This window comes from Eschrichtius robustus, chromosome 3 (genome assembly GCF_028021215.1).
Source record: "Eschrichtius robustus isolate mEscRob2 chromosome 3, mEscRob2.pri, whole genome shotgun sequence".
NCBI lineage: Eukaryota > Metazoa > Chordata > Mammalia > Artiodactyla > Eschrichtiidae > Eschrichtius > Eschrichtius robustus.
This window is the reverse complement of record NC_090826.1, coordinates 127,779,555-127,803,779: the sequence shown is the minus strand read 5'-3', so window position 1 is coordinate 127,803,779 and position 24,225 is coordinate 127,779,555. Positions and strand designations below refer to the sequence as shown.

Sequence of the window (24,225 nt, the reverse complement as noted above, 5' to 3'; positions counted from 1 at the left end):
TGACCTGGTGATAGATATACTCCTGAGTATAGTTAGAGTGTGGCTAAGTAGTTGCTTCCCCTTGCTGTAAGTTGAAATATATTCTTCCATTTATGTGTTTAGAATAAGTTCACCTTTATTAGGTTTGCAAAATTCAAATTGATTTGCCATAAGCATGTGTCTACTGTGCATTGCTTAGATTTGTATTTAGATAATACTCTTCTTATGTGTTTATTCTGTCAAAACTGATCTCAGGTACATAATTAAAAATTATTTTCTGGTAAAATCATAGATTCAGAAGATACAATATAAATTATCTCATCAAACCTCATTTTTTATTGGGGAGGAAAAACAGGTTCAGGAAAGGTAATTCATCCAAGGTCATAAGAATAATTTGATTGGCAGGGGTTTTAGTGTAGATGTTATGAATTTCATCTTTTATTGTGGAGAAGAATTCATTTTATTTAAGGGCGTTGTATAGAATTAGGATTTTTAGAGCTCAGCTGGACCTTATCTCTATGTTTACATTTTGTAGATTAACTCCTAATTTTACAGATGAAGGAACAGAGGATTAGAGAGGTTAAGTAATTTGCTCAAGGAAATATCTCCAGGATTCAGCTTCCTACTCCTTTTCTCTGCCTCCAAGACAAAATTTCTTTTTGTTTTTATTTTATGTTGTTTTTTAAAAAAAAGATTTTTAGCAAGATTAAGTATAAGCAATTTTTAAATGTTGGCTTTCAGAAACACTGAAAAATAATTACTTAAAGGCTGAAATAAATTTGCTTGTCAGTTTGATAAACTGTCGCTTTGTAGAGAACTTTTAATGAAAATCCTAATTAACTATAAATTCCATTTTCGAGACATAAAATTAAGAGGGTATTGCATGTTGAGACAATGACTAAATTTAGCTTTGGGGATTGAGCTTTTATCAACCAGAAACATGATTAGAAGTCTGTGTCTAGTGTTTAACTATCTGATTGGGCTACATGTTTTACATTCCATTCTCTGCAATGGAAATACAAATTAAAAAAAAAACAACTCTCCGAGTTACTTTATTAAGTTTGCCATAACCACCAGTGTGTACTGTTGCTTTTTTGAAAGAAAAATATTACTTAATATAATTAGTAACAGATGAAGCCTGTGGCATTTTTATTTAAGAGGGATGGAGGGGAGGGATGACTGATCTATTTGTGAGGTTGTATTATTTATTTAAATAAAGTGTTCATTTTACTGTTATAATGAACTAATACTGACCTTGCTTTTTAGAGTTATATATTTTAAAGGAAGTTTAGTTTGCATAAAAAATCTTTCAATTAATGATTTAAACTGAGTTTTCATATTTTTTATATAAATACAATATGATTAAAAGGGAATAAGTGATATTAGAATATGAATTTAAGAACAACAGAGAGGATATATATTCCTTGGGTTGCTTATTTTCTTATTAAGTTTTGAGACTTGTTTTTGTATTTTGAATATAAGTCTTTTATCAGTTATGTTTCCAAGTATTTACTACTTTTCTGTGGCTTGTGTTTTCATTTTCCTATGAGAGCAAAAGGTTTTAATTGTTATGAAATCAAGTATATCAAAAAAAATTTCTAATGGATTGTATTTTGGTGGTGTATCTAAGAAATCTTTTCTTAACTCAAGGTCACAAAGATTTCTTCCTGTGTGTTCTTTGAGAAGTTTTGTAGGGTTTGTGTTGTTGTTGTTGTTGTTTTTGTTTTAGTCTGTGATCCATCCATTTTTAGTGAATTTTGCATATGGTGCAATGTATAGATCAATATCCATGTTTTGAATATGGATTTCCAATTGTTCCTGCACCATTTGTTGAAGAGACTATCCTTTCTCCACTGAATTGCCTTTGCACCATATTGAAATTGCCTTTGTACTGTTTTTGTTGATAATCAGTTGGCTATGTAGGTGTGGTTTTATTTTTGGACTATTTTCTGTTCCATTAACCTATGTTTCTATGCTTTCGCTGATACATTTTTGTCTTGATTACTGTAGCTTTATAATAAATCTTGAAATAAGGTAGTGTGAACCCTCAAATGTTGTTGCTGTTTTTCAGAATTATTCAGGCTATTTCAAATTCTTTATCTTTCCATATATTTAGAATCAACTAGTCTATTTCTTTAACAAAATATCCTGGAATCTTGATTGAGATTGCATTGAATCTATTGGCAGGATACAGTATATTGACCGTATTGAAGTTTCTGATACATGAACATGGTATAACTCTCCATTTATTTAGGTGTTTCTTGATTTCTTTCATCATTTCATAGTTTTAAGCATACGTATTTTGCACATATTTTGTTAGATTTATACCTAAGTGTTCTACCATTGTAATAGTAGCTTTTAAAAAAGAATCAGTTTCCTGTTGTACATAGATATACAGTTGAATTTTGTATATTGACCTTGTGTCCTGTGACCTTGCTACATTCATTTTTTCGCTTGGGATTTTCTAAGTAGACAATTATATCACTTGTAAATAGAAAGTTTTATTTTGTCTATTCTTAGCTATATACTTTTTATTTCTTTTCTTTTGCATTTTTTTTTTCTTTTTTGGTCTTACTGTACTGGTTAGGCCCTCTAGTATGATGTTAAAAAGGAATGCTGTGACTTGACATCCCTGCCTTAATGTTACTGGTTTTAGGAAGAAAACAATGTCTTTTACTATTAAGTGTAATTTAATATAGGTTTTTTGTAGATACTTCATTGGTTTAAGTAAGTTCTGTTCTAGTTCTAGTTTGCTGAGACTTTTTATCATGAATGGTAGTTGGATTTTGTCAAATGCCTTTTCTGCATCAATTGAGATAATCACATGGTATTTCTTCTTTAGACTGTTAATATAATGAATTGTATTGGTTGACTTTCAAATGTTAAGCCATTCTTGCATTCAGCAGGTAAACACCACTTGGTCATGATATATTGCCTTTTTATATATTGCTAGATTTGATTAGCTAATATATTGTTAAAGATTTTTGCGTCTGTGTTTATGAGGATTACTAGTTTATAGTTTTCTTGTGATGTGTTGGTCTGGTTTTACTATTAGGGTAAGTCTGACCTCATAGAATGAGTTGGGAAGTATTCCCTCTTCACTTTTTTTGGAAGAGTTTGTGTAGAATTGGTATTATTTCTACTTAATTGTTTAATAGAATTCATCAGTAAAAAAGTCATCTGGACGTGGAGTTTTCTTTCTTTGAATTTCTTTAATACCTATAAGACTATTCAGGTTATCTGTTTATTTTTGAGTGGGAGCTTTGTAGTTTGTATCTTTCAAGTAGTTTTTCCATTTCATCAGTGTTGTCAAAGGTATAGGTATAAAATTCTTTGTACTTTTTCCTTCTTATATCTTCAGAGTCCAAAAGTCTGAAGTGACTTTTCCTGTTGCATTACTGATATTAGTAATTTGTTTTTCTCTCTTTCTCTCTCTTTTTTTAATAGGTTAGTGGTTTATCAGTATTATTAATATTTTCAAAGAACCAGCTTTTGGTTTCATGTTTGATTTTTGGAGGATATTTTCACTGAATACAGAATTCTAGGTTGACACACTTCATAAATATCTCTGCATTGTTTTCTGGCTTGCATAGTTTTTGATAAAAAGTCTCATGTCATTCTTATTTTTTGTCCTCTATATATAGTGAGTCTTTTATTTTCTGCCTGCTTCCAAGATTTTATCTTTGATTTTCGAAGTTTGAGTATGGCCAGGCACACGCGTGTGTGTGTGTGTTGTATTCTACTTGGGGTTCTTTGAGCATGTATCTGTGTTTTGATGTCCTTCATGTTCTTGGAAAATCCTTAGCCATTATCTTTTCAGGTATTCCTTTTGTCTCTTTCTGCCTCTCTTCTACTGGCTTCCAGTTACACATGTTAATCCATTTGGTATTGTCTCATGGCTCTTGAATGCTGTGTTGCTGTGTTTTGTTCTTCTCGTTTTTATTTTTTTGGGGAGTGGAGTGGGGTTCAGTTTGGAAAATTTCTATTGACCTACCTCTGGGTTTACTAATCCTGGCATTAGCTATATCAAGTCTACTAATGAGCCCTTTGAAGTTTTCCTTCATCTTTGTATTATGTGTGTTGTGTCTGTATATGTGTTTTAAAATTTAATTCTTTTGGTATCATTTTTTTCTGTGAGATTATCTGTGTTTACTTGTGTTTTTCATCTTTTCCAATAGAGCCTTTAACATATTAATCATAGTTATTTTAAATTCTCTGTCTAGTAATTATACAAGTCATATCTGAATCTGGTTCTTTTGATTGCCTTATCCCTTATCAATGGGTTATTTTCTTGCTCTTTCATGTATCATAATTTTTTGTTGAAAGCTAGATATTATGTGTAGATTAGTAGAGAGTGAGATAAATACTATTTATGTCTGGAAATGGACAGACCTTCATTTTTTTAGGTCTTTAATGTAGGGGATTAAGTCATTTTTGTCAGGAGTTTAGCTGTATTTGCTTACCCTCCAGGCACCATTAGCTTCAAATTCATCTAGCATTACTTGGTCTTTGGTAGAGTATTGATGATCAGAGGATTTTTCTCAGTGTTCATGTTCCACCCTCTACTTCAGGCTTTCCTAGCGTGCCTGTGCCTCAAAGAGGCTTTCTCCTCATTTTAACTCTCCCCCAGTAATATACTGCTGTTATTTGTCACTTGACTTTTGCTAATCTGGTGCCAGGGGCAGGGAGGGGAAAAGAAAAGAGACTTTTTCCATTGTTCTAATTTAGTTTCAGGCTGGTCTTAGGCTTATCCTGTGTCCATGGTTTTCAGCAATGGGGCTTCCTAAGTCATCCTGTCAACTCCTCTCAGGATTTTTTTTCTGTTCCCTTGCCCCAGCTGCAGTGGGTCTTCACCTGTGCTTCAGATGTGACAGGATTTCCCATACTTCCCCAAGAGGCTTAAGTCTTTTGTTTTGTTTTGTTTTTAGGGGAAATAGGAGAAAAAGATCCAGACAGGATTTTATGCCTTCTCCCCGGTGGCAGCTGTGCCCCTCTCCCAGACCCATGCCACTGAGGGGAAGTTTTCTTCCATCCCCTGTCCTATCCCCAGTTTTTCTTGTGACCCTCTGATAAGGTCCTTGGAAAAGAGCTTGCAGGTGGTTGCAAACTCCCTGAGCATCTGTAGCTTCAGAGTTCTACAGTCTCAGGCTACTTCACATTTGGCCTTTAGCTATTTGTTTAAACGTTTTTGTGCAATCTTCCTACCGACTTCTGTGGCAGCTCTCTTTCTCTCCAGTGCTCTGCTCCGTATAAACCAGTGCTCATGACCCTTATCTCCTTGGGGGTGCCTATTTCCTCCTTATATTTCAGGCCAGTTGATTTCCGTGCAACCTCAGCTCTCTGATTTTTTTTTTTTTTTTTTAAGTTATGATTTTGTATTTGGATTTTTCTTGCAGTTAGCGTGGGAACCATATCCTTTCCAGATTTTTACATCCTTAGTGGAAGTTTTAGATTCTGCTTACTTTTCTTAATCACTAATGCCTCTATCTGACTAATTCCATGGCATTTTAGTTAATCTGACTACTTCTGTTTTCACCTTCTTGCAATATATTCTCTACTTTGTAGTCAGAATGACAGTTTTTAAGGAGTTTCACGAATGCTATATTTTCCATGTCATTTCGGGGCCTTTGCACACTGCTGTGTTTTCCATCTAGACAGCTCTTTCCTCTGCCTCTTCAGTTAACGTTAGCTAATTTCTGTTCATCCAGTAGGTTGTTTTTCCTCAGAGAAGCCTTCCTTGACAGCTCCTCACACTGAGATTATATCAGGTTTACTCCTTATATTCCCTCATGGTACTCTGTTTATTTCTCACATATAATATCACAGTTTATACAATTACAATTAGATAACTGTATAATTGTGTGTGGGAGGGTTGTTTTGTTTTTTTAACTGTATTTCATGCTCTCTAGAATATAAGCTCCATGAAGACAGGAACCATTTCTTTCTTGTTCACCAAAATATACCCAGGGCTTAAATTAAGTAATATTTGTTGAATGGATAAATAAATAAAGCTGGAAAAGAAGTTACACACTGTAATCAAAGAAGGTAGTGTAAGAATTACAGTTTTGCATAAATGTGACGAATATTTGTCCCTGGCCTCTGTGGAAATTATTGTGTGAAGTTAATGAATGAATCCTGCAGCCTTGCTTGGAAGACTAAACTAAGAGAAAGGGAGAACCAAAGTTAAAGAGTCTTTGGAGATGGACTTGTACTTTTTAATAAAGAGCTCTAGGATATGACTGCAGTGTGGCCATGGAGTATAGATACAGGTCTGAAGGAAAAATTGTTGTTGGTTTGTCAATTTACCATTTTAAAAAAATTGTTTACTCCTTGGCATGGAATGAAAGGAAAAAAAATATATTGAGGCCTCAATTATTAATGTGATTTGTATGAGGTCAGTGAAAATTTGCAATAAAGATATGGGAAGGGTGGTATAAATAAATGCTTTAGACCTCCCATAAAAGAAAAAGTAGAGCAAGGTTATTCATAAATATTTTGGTAATGAACAAGAAAAATATGTAGTTATATAGAATTTCTCTCCTTTTATGGCCATTTCTTTGTAACAATGATGTGAGATATTTTTATAACCAAATTTTTCTGATTATTACTTTAAGAAATGTGAGTACAGGGCTTACACTATCAAGTAAGTTCTGTCCTCTGATTTCTCATCCTAAACCAAGCTCTCTTGAGGCAATTTCATAATCTTCTAGAGTGGGGATCAACAATCTTTTTCTGTAGATGGCTCGAATAATCTGTATTTTAGGCCTTGCCCTTCATATGGGCTCTGTTGCAACTACTCATCTCTGCTGTGTAGCATGATAGCAGCCATAGACAGTCTATAAACAAATGAACGTAGCTGTGTTCCAATAAAACTTTACTTATGAAAACTGAAATTTGAATTTCAAATAATTTTCATGTGTCATGAAATATTTTTCATTTGTTTTCAACCATTTAAAAGTGTAAAAGTCAGAAACCATTTTTAGCTCTTGGGTTGTATGAAAACAGATGGCAAGCCAGATTAGACCCACTAGCCATAGTTCGCTGATCCTTGTTCTAGGGTTTAAACTATTACTCATAGCCCAGCTTCTCTTCTGATTTTTGAAGATTTCCAAATATCCACTGAATATCATCTCAAATTAAACATGACAGAACTTTTAGTAATTTTTTGCCCTCCTTGCCCTACACCTGTTTTTCAATTTAAAGATCTTAGTTAGTGGCACCTACATCAACCTTATTGACTATGCAGGAAAGGAACCTGAGATTGCTCTCCTATAGGCCTTCTTTCAAGATTGGCCCTTGGCTGGTGTCTAGAAACTTGGACTCAGGAGTGTTCTCACTGTTTCCTAACTAATACGTGTAGTTTACTGTTTACACAGGCAACGTGGTTTAAGCTAACCACCTGCTTTCCTTCTCAGGGTTTGGAATTTTATTTTACGCTAGGCAGAGGTTTCCTATGTGACCAGCCCCAAATAAAAACCTTAGGCATCGAGTCTCAGTCTCAATTCAGTGCTGGAGCATGTTCTGTGTGAGTCTAGGAGGAGAGGGTTCTAAGAAGCTTACACCTGGCTTCTTTCAGACTTTGCCTGCATGTGCCTTTTCCCTTTTCTGATTTTACTTTGCATCCTTTTATTGTAATAAATCATAACCATGAATATGACTATATGTTGAGTCCTGTGAGTCCTCCTAGCAAATTGCAGGACCTGGAGGTGGTCTTGGGGATCCCCGACACACACTGACCAAGCCAAAAGCCTGAAAGTCACCTTCAAAGCTTCCTTTTCACTTCACATTCAGATGCTTTGACTGTATCTTCTAAACACCTCTCAAATTATTCTCTCCTCTTCAACATCTTTGTCCTTGCTTTGAGTCAGACCTTAATCACATCTCACCTGTCTAAGGAATATATTCTTGTGCCTGCCTTCAGTCTCTACCTATTCCAGTCTGTCCTATACAGTGCCCCTTATTTTCACTTTTTTGTGTATGTTTGCATGTATGTATGTTGGGTGTGTGTGAATACATATATATGTGTGTGTGTATTGTTATATTTATCTTTGTATTTATCTTTGTTCTAGTCTGACCACATCACCCTCGGGACTTAAAATCATTCAAGGCACTCTATTGCCTAAGGAATAATGTTAAACTTCTTAGCAGAGCATTAAAAGCTTTTCGTGATCTGTCCAACGTCTGTCTGTATAGGCTCCTGCCACTCCCCAACATGTACTTTATACTATGGCTATATCAAAGCACTTGCAGTGCCTCAGACCAGCTCTTTTATGCATAAATGCCTATCCACGGTTTTTTTCTTCTATTTGGATTACCAGTGTCTTTACCAGAGAGCAAATTATTACACATTGTTTAAAACCTTGTTCTGAATTTAGTCTTTTCTGTTCTTCTAGGTAGCTTGTAGTTCCTTCCACATTGTTTCTAGAGCACTTTATGCATTCCGCTTTTATCATATTGTATTTTAATTATTTGTTTTATTTCTCTGCTCTATTTTTAGACTGGAATCCTTAAAAGCCAAGACAGAATCTTGTTTAATCTAGCACAGGGTCTGGCACTTAGTAGGTGGAGTCCATAATGTGCTTTCAAGAACCCAAAGTAATTTGTCTTCCAGTTGATGCTATGAAATGAGGGAAGGAAGGGATGAACTGGAAATATGTATTTCCTCCAGAAAAGTTTGGTTTCAGAGAAGTTTACAGATTAAAATGAGAGTAAATAAGTTAACACATAGTTACTTATAAAAAATATATACATGAGGGTAGAAACAATGAAAAAATACTTCTTTGTAATCTTTTTTGTCTTATTGTGCAATAGAGCCTGACTGCATTTGTATTATTACTTTACATAGGTGGAAATGGATATTGTTGAAAAACTGGTAAAAATGATACCTTGTGAGCATGAAGATCTGCTGAATATCACCCTCCGACTTTTACTGAACCTATCCTTCGACACAGGACTGAGGAATAAGATGGTACAAGTTGGGCTGCTTCCCAAACTCACTGCACTCTTAGGTATGCTTTTTAAAAATTAATGATAGTGTTGCTTGGAATTTCCAACATCACTAGAAAATTTAAGTCTGTCTTGAAAAGACTGCTGAAAAAAAAATCATTGTCTATATGTTCCTTGATTGGGTACCTAAATATAAGCAGAATGAATGAAAAATGACCTGTGCTAGGATTTCCATGGTGGTATAGAATGAAATGGAATAGGAACTTTTAGCTGTTTGACTTCATTTACCCCTGTGAAAATGAAACCAAAGTGAAAATATAAAACTACTACTATGGGAGCAAGAATGAAAAATTACTCTCTCTTCAGCATTTTTTTAAAAAGCAGATATTGTTTAAGTTCTTATATTCTGCCATACCTTTAAAATTCTCCTTACCAATATACAAATTTATGGAGCCTTTTTGTCATCAAGTAAAAAAGGGCATTTTTATATAGTGTCAGAAAATATTGTGTTGGAGGATTCAGTTTATACATTATTTTCTTTTAGCTATTAGCAAGATATCTATATAGTGAGGATGGATTCAAGAGCTAACTCTTCTGTGCTCATACATAATGCTTCTCATGCATAATGCTTCTTAGCAAAATATTTAAAAACGCTTTTTGATCTGTTCAGTGTCTGTCTTCATAGGCACCTGCTACTCCCCAACATATACTTTATACTATGTCTATACTGATCCCCTTACAAATTCTAAACAAATTCTTTCATGCCTCAGTGCCTGTCCACCTGCTTTTTTCCTCCACCTGGAATGCCGTTGCTTTTCTTAACCAGAAAGCAAATTTTTACTCAGCTTTTAAGACTCTTGTTTCTTTGTTTAGCGCTGCAGCTTCATTCTTTTTTTTTGTAGCTTTCTCCATATATTCAAATATTTTTAAGCAATGGAATAGTTGGAATGATTTAAAATTAAGTTTATTCTTAGCTATCTAATATCTGTGAATCCAGTCTCATTGACATCATCATTTTTTTTTTTTTTTTTTTACAATACTAGAAGTAAAATTTATTGAATGTTTACTGTGACAGTTATTTTGCTATGTGCTCTGTTTACATTATCTTGTAGAATCCCCATCTGAGATCTTTACCCAGATTACACAGTTAGATAAAAGACAAAGCTCAAATTCAAACTCAGGTATATCTGCTGCCAAAGTTGGATTTATTAACTACTATAATAAACTACTATGTATAATAATATTAAGTTAACTATGATTAAGATAGGCAGCACTATAATTTAAAATTTCAGTTCTCCAAGTCCCCTTAAAAAAAAAGTTTTAAGGAAATTTATTTCTTACTTTTTTTCTCAGAAAAGGAAAACCTTTAGTCTATTAGTCAGTCTAAGAACATTTGGTCCATTGGCCAGTCCACAAATATTACACAGGACGTTTATTATGCATTTTAGAAGAAACTATTGAGGAGCACTTTCAAAAATTGCTTTTGGGGAACCAAAGAAATACTAATACCTAGTGAGGAAACAGGAAAATTTTAAAGTAAAATTGGTGGGCCTTGAATTTAATTTATATGATCCTTTATTTATCATAAATCTAGCAGAATTATATATCGAATATCAGGTTAGATTCTTAGTGTATGAAGATGATAAGCTAAAGTCCTTGTCCTGAAGGAATTCATAGTCTATTTGGTTTGTTCAGTATCCAGTCACCTACTTTTATGAAGCAAATAATTTAAAAGAGATTTTTGGGAAATTACTCATAGGGTACTCATTTCATATTTTGTTAACAAGTAGTAAATTTTGGCATATAAGATATTCAGTACAAAAAATATTTCTTTCATCTCTCCTAGAGTTCATTTCTGGAGTCAGACTGTCATATTAGAATTGTCACTTTTTCCTTTTGAACGTGTCACGTTGGGCAAGTTACCCAAACTCTGATTTGGTTTTCTCATCTGTAAAATGAAGATAATAATTATAACCAACTTAAAGTTATTTTGAAGATTAAATGAGCTATTGCATGAACGTGCTTAGAACAGTATCTGACACATAGTATTTTCTTAATAAGTGTCAGCTATAATCATTTTTATTACTAACATCATCATCATTATCATTTAACGTGAAGTGAACGTTCTGTAAGTGTTGCTGACTTACCTTTCTCTGAGCACAAATATCCTTCTTATAGATATTAAATCACTGTTAACAAACAAGGTAGCTTATTTATTTTTACTTCCCTGTGATATACGTGCAGTTTAATTCAGTTTAAGTCAGTAAAATGTTGCTAATCTACTATGGCAGAGCATAATGCTAAGCACTGTAGAGAAATATTTTTCAATCTGTAGATATATTGGAATTCAAAAGAGAGAATGTTTCCACATTGATACTTCATAGACAAAGTGCCATTTGAGATGGACATTGACAGATTTGTGTTTTTAACAAGGTGATATTTACAAAGGAAGGAAGAATAGAGGCTGTAGAAAATATTTCAGATAAAATGATCAATATTACCTAAGGCATAGATGGCGCTAGGCCAGTATGAGGAACAATAACTAAGAAAATAGTGGGAGATAAGTTTGAAAAAATGGGTTCATATGCTTATGTGGCATTATGAAGTTTAAGGCTGTGCTAAGTGTTATACTTAATATAGTTGATGATAGTAATCATTGCAGGTTTTTGAGCTAGTTGGGTCATAATTAGAGTATTGCCCTAGGGAAATTAATCTGGCATCATTCTATTGGATGCACTAAAACTAGAGTCTAAAGAAGAGAACAGTAGCATGTTGTGTTAGCAGGACAAGAAGTAAAGAAAACCTCAATTAAGGAAGATGTGGTATGTCAGGTATGAGGCAGAAGGAAAGGGCAGAAGAGACATATCATAGGTAGACTTAATATGACCTGGCTGCTGTTTGGATATGGATAATGGTAAAGAATTCATAAAAACTCAATGCCTGTTAGAATGTTAGTGCCAGGAACAGAAATGGAGAAGTGTAAAGGAAGTAATTTGAGGACATCAGTGATGGATTTAGTTTCAGATATGTTGGAGACGTCTTAGACAAAGATGTTCAGTGAGCAGATGGAAACATAGGTCTAGAGCTCAGGAGAGGTAGGAGTTAAAAAAAGAAAAACTTGTCCAAGTGATGAGTAAAACTGGAAAAGGGAAACTACTAAGTGAGCTACAACAGTCAGAGAAATATGATTATTTTTCAACAGATACATAAAAAACACGTTAAATTTAGGCTGTTCCTGAGAAGCAGTGATGCTCTTGGAATTTTCATGCAGTAGAGAAGTGAAGAAACTGAGTAGGAAGAGCACCTGAAAACTTTTTACTTCCTTTTCACTCATTCTTTCAAAGTCGTGCTTTATTATTTTCTTTGAAATATTATGAATTCCTAGGGCATCAGATTTTGCTACACTAGGGAGAGTAAAGAGCTAGTATTATTCTGACCTTACATTACACAGGTAGGAATGGATGATCTTAAAAGTTTCCACCTCTGTTCTTACCTGATCTGTAAAAACTGATTGAAAGCAAAATAATTCTGTTGACATGTTTAGCTTGCCTCAGTAACTTCTTGGCTTATCTTTCTCTGGTAAGTAAAAGATGATGACTAAGTAGCATTCCTCATGAAAATATACACAAAAATTTTCGTGTAGAATAAATTGAAAAAATATGAAAAGGTATTGTGATTTGAATAATTATTAAAAGCAAAGAGGAAGTTGGTAACGGCTCGGCTCTTTTGCCATGTGAGGAACCAATATTCATTTATAAACTCATGAAAACTTTTCATCTATCTGAGAGCTACTAAGTTGGCTCTAAAATCATTCCTGTTCAGGTAAAGATTTATTATGTCATACTCTTTCTTCCCCCTCTCTTTCGTTGCCCACAAGCCATTGAATTTGAATTTAAGCAGTTTTTGTTTTCAAATGTTCATTTTTCTTTTTTTTAACATCTTTATTGGGGTATAACTGCTTTACAATGGTGTGTTAGTTACTGCTTTATAACAAAGTGAATCAGCTATACATATATGCCTATATCTCCTCCCTCTTGTGTGTCCCTCCCATCCTCCCTATCCCACCCCTCTAGGTGGTCACAGAGCACTGAGCTGACCTCCCTGTGCTATGCGGTTGCTTCCCACTAGCTATTTTACATTTGGTAGTGTATATATGTCCATGCCACTCTCTCACTTCGTCCCAACTTACCCTTCTCCCTCCCCGTGTCCTCAAGTCCATTCTCTATGTCTGCATCTTTATTCTGTCCTGCATCTAGGTTCTTCAGGACCACTTTTTTTTGTTGTTTTTTTTTTAAATTCCACATATGTGTTAGCATACAGTATTTGTTTTTCTCATTCTGACTTACTTCACTCTGTATGACAGACTCTAGGTCCATCCACCTCACTGCAAATAACTCAATTTCATTTCTTTTTATGGCTGAGTAATATTCCATTCTATATACGTGCCACATCTTCTTTATGCATTCATCTGTCGATGGACACCTAGGTTGCTTCCATGTCCTGGCTATTGTAAATTTAGCTGCAGTGAACCTTGTGGTACATGACTGTTTTTGAATTATGGTTTTCTCAGGGTATGTGCCCAGTAGTGGGATTGCTGGGTCGTATGGTAGTTCTATTTTTAGTTTTTTAAGGAACCTCCATACTGTTCTCCATAGTGGCTGTATCAATTTACACTCCCACCAACAGTGCAAGAGGGTTCCCTTTTCTCCACACCCTCTCCAGCATTTGTTGTTTGTAGATTTTCTGATGATGCCCATTCTAACTGGTGTGAGGTGATACCTCATTGTAGTTTTGATTTGCATTTCTTTAATGATTAGTGATGTAGAGCATCCTTTCATGTGTTTGTTGGCAATCTGTATATCTTCTTTGGAGAAATGTCTATTTAGGTCTTCTGCCCATTTTTCGATTGGGTTGTTTGTTTTTCTGATATTGAGCTGCATGAGCTGCTTGTAAATTTTGGAGATTAATCCTTTGTCAGTTGCTTCTTTTGCAAATATTTTCTCCCATTCTGAGGGTTGTCTTTTGGTCTTGTTTATGGTTTCCTTTGCTGTGCAGAAGCTTTTAAGTTTCATTAGGTCCCATCTGTTTATTTTTGTTTTTATTTCCATTTCTCTAGGAGGTGGGTTAAAAAGGATCTTGCTGTGATTTATGTCATAGAGTGTTCTGCCTATGTTTTCCTCTAAGAGTTTGATAGTGTCTGGCCTTACATTTAGGTCTTTAATCCATTTTGAGTTTATTTTTGTGTATGGTGTTAGGGAGTGTTCTAACTTCATTCTTTTACGTGTAGCTGTCCAGTTTTCCCAGCACCACTTATTGAAGAGGCTGTCTTTTTTCCATTGTATATTCTTGCCTCCTTTATCAAAAATAAGGTGACTATGTGTGTGTGGGTTTATCTCTGGGCTTTCTATCCTGTTCCATTGATCTATATTTCTGTTTTTGTGCCAGTACCATACTGTCTTGATTACTGTAGCTTTGTAGTATAGTTTGAAGTCCGGGAGCCTTATTCCTCCAGCTCCATTTTTCTTTCTCAAGATTGCTTTGGCTATTAGGGGTCTTTTGTGTTTCCATACAAATTGTGAAATTTTTTGTTCTAGTTCTGTGAAAAATGCCATTGGTAGTTTGATAGGGATTGCATTGAATCTGTAGATTGCTTTGGATAGTATAGTCATTTTCACAATGTTGATTCTTCCAATCCAAGAACATGGTATATCTCTCCATCTGTTTGTATCATCTTTAGTTTCTTTCACAGTGTCTTATAGTTTTCTGCATACAGGTCTTTTGTCTCCTTAGGTCGGTTTATTCCTAGGTGTTTTATTCTTTTTGTTGCAATGGTAAATGGGAGTGTTTCCTTCCTTTCTCTTTCAGATTTTTCATCCTTAGTGTATAGGAATGCAAGACATTTCTGTGCATTAATTTTGTATCCTGGTACTTTACCAAATTCATTGATTAGCTCTGGTAGTTTTCTGATAGCATCTTTAGGATTCTCTATGTATAGTTTCATGTCATCTGCAAACAGTGACAGCTTTACTTCTTCTTTTCCGATTTGGATTCCTTTTATTTCTTTTTCTTCTCTGATTGCTGTGGCTAAAACTTCCAAAACTATGTTGAATAATAGTGGTGAGAGTGGCCAACCTTGTCTTGTTCCTGATCTTAGAGGAAGTAGTTTCAGTTTTTCACCATTGAGAATGATGTTGGCTGTGGGTTTGTCATATATTGCCTTTATTATGTTGAGGTAAGTTCCTTCTATGCCTACTTTCTCTAGGGTTTTTATCATAAATGGGTGTTGAATTTTGTCCAAACCTTTTTCTGCATCTATTGAGATGGTCGTATGGTTTTTCTCCTTCAATTTGTTAATATGGTGTATCATATTGATTGATTTGCGTATATTGAAGAATCCTTGCATTCCTGGGATAAACCCCAGTTGATCATGGTGTATGAGCCTTTTAATGTGCTGTTGGATTCTGTTCGCTAGTATTTTGTTGAGGATTTTTGCATCTATTTTCATCAGTGATATTGGTCTGTAGTTTTCTTTTTTTGTGACATCTTTGTCTGGTTTGGCATCTGGGTGATGGTGGCCTTGTAGAATGAGTTTGGGAGTGTTCCTCCCTCTGCTATATTTTGGAAGAGTTTGAGAAGGATAGGTGTTAGCTCTTGTCTAAATGTTTGATAGAATTCGCCTGTGAAGCCCTCTGGTCCTGGGCTTTTGTTTGTTGGAAGATTTTTAATCACAGTCTCAATTTCAGTGTTTGTGATTGGTCTGTTTATATTTTCTATTTCTTCGTGTTTCAGTCTCGGAAGTTTGTGCTTTTCTAAGAATTTGCCCATTTCTTCCAGGTTGTCCATTTTATTGGCGTATAGTTGGTTGTAGTAATCTCTCATGATCCTTTGTATTTCTGCAGTGTCAGTTGTTACTTCTTTTTCATTTCTAGTTCTGTTGATTTGAGTCTTCTCCCTTTTTTTCTTGATGAGTCTGGCTAATGGTTTATCAATTTTGTTTATCTTCTCAAAGAACCAGCTTTTAGTTTTATTAATCTTTGCTATCAAATGTTCATATATTTTTTGCATGATAACTTTATTTCCTCCTTTGCCTTCTACTTACAAACCATGGAAGCAATGGCAGTCATGTGTAGTGAACAAAAGAGAATATCATCTGATATTCCAGGATCAAGGAAAGGGAGAAAATGTACATACTGAAGAGAAATTAAAATATACTAGAACAGTGCCTTCCAACTTCTATAAAATGCTTCAAAATCTCTACAAATGTTCAGAATACCTACAAGTATTTCACATGCTTTTTTAAAAATTATTTAATGCCACTGTTATTTTCAATTGTTTTTCATTTAAATTATGGGTTAAATAAGCTTATGTAGGCCCTTTTATAAGGTGAGCCTATGGGGGAAAAAAATGTTCCAAATTCCAAGTAACTGATTCAGTATGAACTTTTGGAACATGACCATTTTGTAGATAGAATTGTTTCTATTTTATTAAGTCCTCAAAATGGCCCTTTTATCCATCACTTCCCAGAAAAACCTATTTATTAAATGTATTAGTCAGGAGGACAAGCCTATGATTATTAATAAACAACCCTAATATCTCAGTAGCTTAAAAATAGAAAAAAGTTTTATTTTTTACTCATATTATATCCACTATAAGTAAGTAGAAACTGCTGGTTCATGTTAGCATCAGTCAAGGACCCACTAACAAAGCCTCCAGGTCACTGTGGCATCAGGGGAGGGAAAACAGAGAAAATGGAGAATTGCAAACTTAAAGGCTTCCACTTTGAAATAACAAATATCATTTTTGTTTACATTTCCCTTGATAAAGCAAATCACATAGCCATGTAGAACTTTAAGGGGGGTAGGCAAATGCCTGGAAGGATTAGAACTGGAACATTGGTAAGCATGCAGCCTAATGATCCTGAAAGATATTTTTAAATTTTTCTGAATTTTAGCTGGGTTTCCAAGATTACCAGAATCTCTTAAAAAGTACATCCTGAGACATTATTGCAAATATTACCGTATGTAGTATACCTTGCCACTGTAGTGGCACAGAGCACATTGAATAAAAGCTAGAATTATGGAGCCAGACTATATTGAATATTGGCTTTATCAGTTACTAGCTATGTGATATTGTACAAATTACTTAACCCATATGTCAGTTTTCTCATCTCCAGTATGTAGATAATAATGGTACATATTAATAGGGAAGGGTTAAATGATATAATGCAGTAAATATTAGTGAACATAATAATATTATAAGTGAAATTAATGTAAAAATATGTAGAACACAAATAATTGTTATCCAGAAATGGGTCTTTTTTGATGAGTATGTTTTCCAGGCTTATATCATTAAGGGTATTTAATCATTTCATATTTAAAAATTGATTACATTGTTCTTTTCTTAAATATTTTCTTAAGTTTACCTTAATACATAAACATAATTTAAATTTTTATTGAGAAGCAGTATAATGCTGTAGGGGTTAAAACCATGGGCTTTGGAGCCAGAGTGCCTGGCTCAAGTGCTATATAAGTAATTGCTATTTTTTTCATTATCATTGATTCAAATTTGTAATTCTGAAGATAATTTATTACACAGGGCTGTAAATATTACTGTGCTCAAGTATTTCCCCTTGCTAAATGGCCCCAGAATGCCATGTATTTTTAATTTTTATATACAGTTTTTCTGTTTTCCTCACTTGTCCTTGGCTGTCACTTCTCATTTCTTCTGTACCAGCAGCAATTCCATGGCAGCAATTTTCCTTTCCTCTAATGATATATTTCTAATCTCCTGTAGTCTTGGAAACCAACAACTGAACTTATTTGAAATGTGTATTTTGTTAAAAATGAAATTCCAAATGAATGCCCAAAGGGTTCTCTTCCTAGTAACATTTATTGCATGGACCTTGTAACATTTCTTTTGACTGTGAAGAACCTATTTTGTTTGATTGTACTCTTTGCTGTGTTCAGAGAAATTGTATGTAGTGTATACTAAATGATTTCCTGATAAGTGATTAATAGAATGGTTATTTTTACATTTGTTAATGTATATGTTATATGTGTGGAAAATTAAATCAACTTCTAACACAATAAACTAAACTTCTCAATTGAGTAGTTCAAGATATATTTAATATCTCTGATTTTTGGCCACTACAATTATATAGAAGTTGGAATTATAGAGAGCATAGATTTTGAAGGCATAGGAAATAATTCACCTAGAGCAGTGCCTTTCAAATATCTTTTACCCCAGACTATAGTATTATATTGTACATTGCAACCCAATACTCACATGTGTATGTGATGTATATGTATATGTATGTATGTGTGTATATTAATATACACTATATTTTGTGATATATATTACACTCTGTGTTTAATATATGTAATTTTTTTAAACATTCATGAAGCAGTATTTTGCCATTTCTCTGTGCAATGCACTATATTTTCTATTTTTTCTATTCTTTTTAAATTCTACTTATGACTTAATCATTGATTTTATGTCCTCTGATTTGATGTTCAGTTAGAAAACTGAACTAGGGGAAGTGATTAGACGTCTTTTCCTTCAAATCTTCAGAAATATCACTGTCTCTTTTGGATTTTTAATGTGTTGAACAGTAGATAATCTAAATAATGTAGGTTACTCCTTGGATAGTACTTAGAATGATTCTGTGGAGTTGAAATTTCTTTTGAAAAGGAAAAAAAAAACCTTCTGTAAATCAAATATTTAAAGAACTTGAGGTGCATTTTCTTCACTGTAGTTATGGAGAAGGAATTAAAGAGCATGTAGTTTATTATAATATGACTGGTCAGTTTGCTTTTTTCATTAGATAAAAATTCTTTGTTCATTATATGTTCACATTGACAAATGACTGTCTGAATTTAAAATTACCCATTTCTATATAGAAATCACTTAATTTTTAAAAGATGCAAAAAATGCAGAAGCACTTTTGTAGAGCTATACATCTGGTAGAACTTTTCAGAAGTGATTTTTAAGGGATGCTGTTTCAACTGGAAATGCTATCAGATATTAAGTAGGTTTTCTTTATTATTATTTGGGGACCCCATAATGAAAAATCTTTTTATACTTGATAATAAATTATTTTAACTAGAGTATAATGAATCATGAATATTTCAGGCTCTAATAAAGCTGTGCTATATGAACATTTAATCCCCTTCCCTTGTGTCCTGAAACATTTAACTAGTACATTGCGACCCCTGCTGTTGTGAGAATTGCCAAATAACTGGAAAAAAAATATGTACTTGAGGAAGGTTTTGTGATTTGAATAATTATTAAAGGTAAAGAACTTATGTTATAGCTCAGCTCTTTTGCCATGTGAGGCTCTGAACAGAACCAAATATTGTAGTTCAACAGAACTAAAAATTATATTGATATTGTTTTATCATATGAGTATTTCACTTAGAAAGTTTGAATTTAGCTTTTTCCTTTGACATCAGGGACACATAAAGGGATTAATAGGGGATTTTAGAAATCATCATTTAAAATGTTCTTTCTCAACTTATCCTGAAATTAATTTGCTTGAATAGTTTTGATCTTTTCCTAGGCATAGAGAAAGAAGGCATTATTTCCCCCAAATATTTCAAAATTTTTACTTGGGTCCTTGGAAAACCTTATGTCTAAAGGTTATAAAAGCTTATATCTAAATTCCTTTGTTTTTATTTTCCTAAATACCACCAAAATTATTCATTTCTTATTTCATTTTTTGATATGTTATTTTCCTAAGATTTCATAAAGATCTTAAACTTATCTCTGCTTAGTTCAGTATCAATTTATAATCTTTTCAGTACTCTTAATCCCTGTACATGACATAGTTTCTTATGCTTAGTAACTTTATGTTACCATCTGGGAGACCTATCATAGCCAATGGTTTCATCAATTGTGATTATTTGCAAATTGAATTGGACCTACGAAGTTTGCCTTTACTTAGGTAATTGTTAGACAGTTTGTTCAGGTTTTTTATGATATTGAGTTAACTTTTTAAAGTGTTTAAAGATTTTTTGCCTCATCTAGGAATCAGATCATTAAAAAAATATTCCCTTGTCATAAGTCCTTAAACCGTTTGACATTGATATGTCTCAAGAGTGCTTCCTTATGTCAGAATATCCTGGGTTGGGAGATGGCAAGGAAATTCCTTGTCGTAGTGTATTCTTCAGTTCCCTGGAGAATGCACTGACAGTGTTTCAAAAGTAACTGGAAAAACTAAATTTTCTTAGCTTTCTGTCGGATGCAACAGGCAAATAATGTTTTTCTTATTTGCCTCTCAGTTGCTTTGGCTTGGATGTTTCATACGCTGAGTATTGTTTAATGTGCTTGGGGATGATGTTAGCACAGAAGCAAGCATAAAAATACAACTGAAATGTATTCTTTGGAAGATCCTAGCTCAGCATGACATCGCTTCGTGCATAAAGCTTAAACATCACAGAGACAGTGTATTACAGGGTCCATACTTAATAATATTATTAAAAAACTGCCAAATTTCACTGATGAACTCTTCGGGACAGCTTTGAGTTAATTCACACTGTTTTTTTTCCCCATTTGTGAATGACATTGATATGTATTTTAAATTGAGTGATGTCTGAGTTTTCATGTCAGCCTTTCAGTTTTTAACTTGATTTTCAAAGGAATTTAAACTCAAGGGAATAAACCTTACAAAATATACAGGTCTTATCTTATAAACATGAATTTTTGGATTTGTTAAAACAAAAATAGAATAGGCACAACAACCTAATGGTTAGGCAGATTAGGTAGCTACCTGTAAATTATAGACAATGACCACTTTCCCCACTTTCTCTCCTGTTTTGTAAGTTCCCTGTTTATTAGGTGATTGTTGTAATTCAATGATTAGTGCATCAGTTTTCAAACTTTTGGTCTCGGGACCTTTTAATACTCTTAAAAATAACTGAGGACCCCCAGAGATTTTTTGTTTATGCAGAGTTATATTTATGGATATTTATTGTATTCAAAAATAAAATTGAAAAAGTGTTACATATTTATTTTAAAATAACCTGCTACATGTTAACATAAATATTTTTATGAAAAATAACTCTTTTCTAAAACAAAACAAAAATTACTGAGGAGTGGACATAATTTTACTTCTGCAAATCTCTTTATAGTTAGACTTAGTAGACAACAGCTGGCTCTCATATCTCCCTCAACAATATGCTGTGAAATCGTATGTCATATATGTCATGTATATTATGTCATGTAGCCTCTTATGAAATAATGAGAGTAAAAAAAAGGAAAATAATATATTATGATTGTTATAAAAATGGTGTGACTTTGTGGATCCCCTTTCGGGGTCCTCAAACCACATTTTGAAAACCAATGAATTAGAGCATTCTTTTAAAGCTTTTAATTCCCATTAAATGCAAACACTTCTGGCAGTAACAATACATCAGGAGTCTCAAACTAGCAGGTTAAATGTAGCTAGAAGGCATGTTTGGTTTTCCCAAAATATATTTTCTTAATTTTATATTTGGATTTCTAGGCAAGACCCAAACACTCCCATTTCCATAGGATAATACTTATTTTCTCTTAGACATTTAGTTATATTTCTTTCCTTGCACTTTGGACCACTCACATATTAGTAAGAATCATTTTTACCAGTTTCTTTGGTGCTTCGTGAGGGGAGTTGGGGGATGGATGTCATGGTGTAGGAAAATGGAGATGGAAGACCCTGAGCACAGAGGGACAGAAACATACAGAAAATTCTGGATAATCAGTACTAGACCTTTAATGCTGCCCAGCAATCATACTACATTTTCTTTGTCTAGTCATTCTCCCACTCTTTTAGGTGAGAAATTCATTCCTCTACTTTCTACTTCTAAATCCAACACCTCATCCTCATCCTCATCTCATTACCTTGTTTTGCTTCCTGTTTCACTGAGAAAATAGAAGCAGTCAGAAAAGAATTTCCATGAGTTTCTGTTGCCACACTTACCCTCCTGCCTGCATCTGTGTCTATACTTTGCATCTACTCTTACCATAAGCCATACTCCCTCCCTATTTCATTCTCTCGCCTACTCAAGATTCTTGCTCCAGCAGTTCTCCTCTCTGTCCCACATCATTAATTTTTCCCTCTCTATTAGATCATTCCTATTGACATACAAATATACTATTATTTCATCCATCTTAATAAAGATTCTTCTTGACTCTTCACTCTTTTACCTTTAGCTGTCATCTCATTTCTTTTCTTCCCTATCTGTGTAAATTTTGATTCCTTTACATTTGAGGGTTGTGAATCTATGCTAATTTGCTGAAACTAATTTTATTGGTTATGGCAGAAAAATTAGGATTCCTAGATTCAATAGCACATTGTCATGCCTGTTTCATAATTCCACATGAATCATTTCAAAATGAATCCAAATGTTAGACCATATTCTCTTCAATGGAAGGTAAATTAGAGTTTCTAAGGTGCTCGAAATGGATATAAATTTTTCTACATTCTGTGAGTAGACCCAGAATGGTTTTGAGAGTAAGAATGGCACCTGATTCATCTTGATCTAGATTACATTAGGTAATCTGGGTTTCAGGGCATTTTCCAAGGCTGTAGAAAGATTTTATCAACATGTAGGGAGTCAGACCAGGTCAAGAGTTAAGTGATAAATGTTTGATTTCTTCCGGTTGAGACAAGTCTGATTTCCCTTATTGTTGGAGATTGCCAGAGTAGATACTGTTAGACTCTAAACTTTGATCACTTAAAAATTAAGGGTTATTTTCTGTGACCATTCTGTCATGTGTCCTTAAAAGAAAATTGAAAAAGTTAAGTTCTGAACACCTTAAATTAAATTCCCCCATAATGTTAAATTTACTTTTTTCATTATATATTAATGACTTAATTTATAATTTTTAAAGTATCATAAAATGAAGACATAAAGCTTGTCTTTATTTTTTAAAGAGAATAGTATTTTCTAAATGACCTTTTCTGACTTGTTTATTAAAAACTGGAAATGGTCAAAATATTTACCAATTAGGAGGTATTTTCCATTTTTAAAAAACTAAGTTGCGTTTATGATGATTTCTTTAAGAAACTTAAAGTAGATTTTTGTTTTATAACTTCATTTGGCCTGTTTATTACAAAACTGTTATGGAATTTCACACATCTATTTCAGTACACAGCTTGTCATAGACTACTGCACTGTTTCTCATTTTAATAGGCCTCATTTATCCTATAAATAAACCTACATTTTCTTACCTGATCAAGTGAGCAAACAATAGGGGTCAGATGTGTCAAACACTTTAACAAAAAGCACATGTCTGGCCGTCAGGGTGAAGTAGAGTCATATCAAGATTGCTTGAAGTTATTAATGGCAGTAAAATTTATGCTTCCTCCTGTTTTCCCAATTAAATCAAGAAGCCTTTTTTCTTCGGATTCTTCTATCACCAGCTGGTTCCAATACTCTGTGTGTGAATATTGCCTGGGGTCTCTCCATTTCTAGGTGGTAAAAGCTGACCAAAGCACATTAGGTCAATGATGTGGACCTGTAGGCTAGAAAGCAGCCATTGTTAAGGGCTTTATTTTGGCCCTTATCGTTCGTACTACAAGTATGCATATTTTGTAGGGTGTATTATAAGTAAGTTGTTGTAGTATGCTCTGGATAAAAGAACACTACAGACAAGGTAATAAAATAATTGAAACATGTTGAAAATATTTTAAAAATAAACTACATGGCGAAATGTACAGTTGTACATACGAAAAGAGAGTGAAATATATCAAAAGTGCTGAATTTTAGAGTACTTATTTCATGAATACGTCTTAATGTGACAAGGCTATTAAGCTTAATGGTAGATTTACAATTTCAGTTTCTTATAGTTTTTAAATTAAATAATTTAGCACAGGAAACATTTATCCATGAACCACTGTATCACAAAACTATTGTTATGCTTGTTTTCATTTATCATTGTAACCTATACATTCTGACATTTCCCCCCCTGAACTCACAGTTAAAAAACCATTGGCTTTTATCTATTCATTTCAAATCTCTGTTAGATTTGACTGAACAGATCCATTCTAGAAGAGAAGACTATCCAGTAGAGTTTCAATCTTAAAAATTGGTCTCTCCAAATTCAAGTTTTAACTAAGGCTATCTATCTAGTTATGCTGGTTATGTATCTGCAGTATGTGCGCTAATAAGTTAAACATAAAATGATATGGAAACGTGTACAAAAGATCACCTAATGTACCTGCAGTATATGTTTAGTGTATTTCAGTATAGTCAATATATGTGTTCAATAATTGTTGCAATTATCTTGTAAGTGGTGGTTTTGCCTGTGGCATTTTCACTA

At 33.7% G+C, this 24,225-nt stretch overlaps 1 protein-coding gene across 2 annotated transcripts in view; it reads left to right on the top strand.

Annotated features, from left to right (window-relative positions):
* KIFAP3 (kinesin associated protein 3) overlaps positions 1–24,225 on the top strand; it is a 167,503-nt gene that overhangs the window by 62,969 nt on the left and 80,309 nt on the right. For both annotated transcript variants that reach the window (XM_068541225.1, XM_068541224.1), the window contains exon 10: positions 8,825–8,987. In XM_068541225.1, the coding sequence (XP_068397326.1) occupies positions 8,825–8,987 (163 nt within the window). The remainder of the gene's footprint in view (positions 1–8,824; positions 8,988–24,225) is intronic.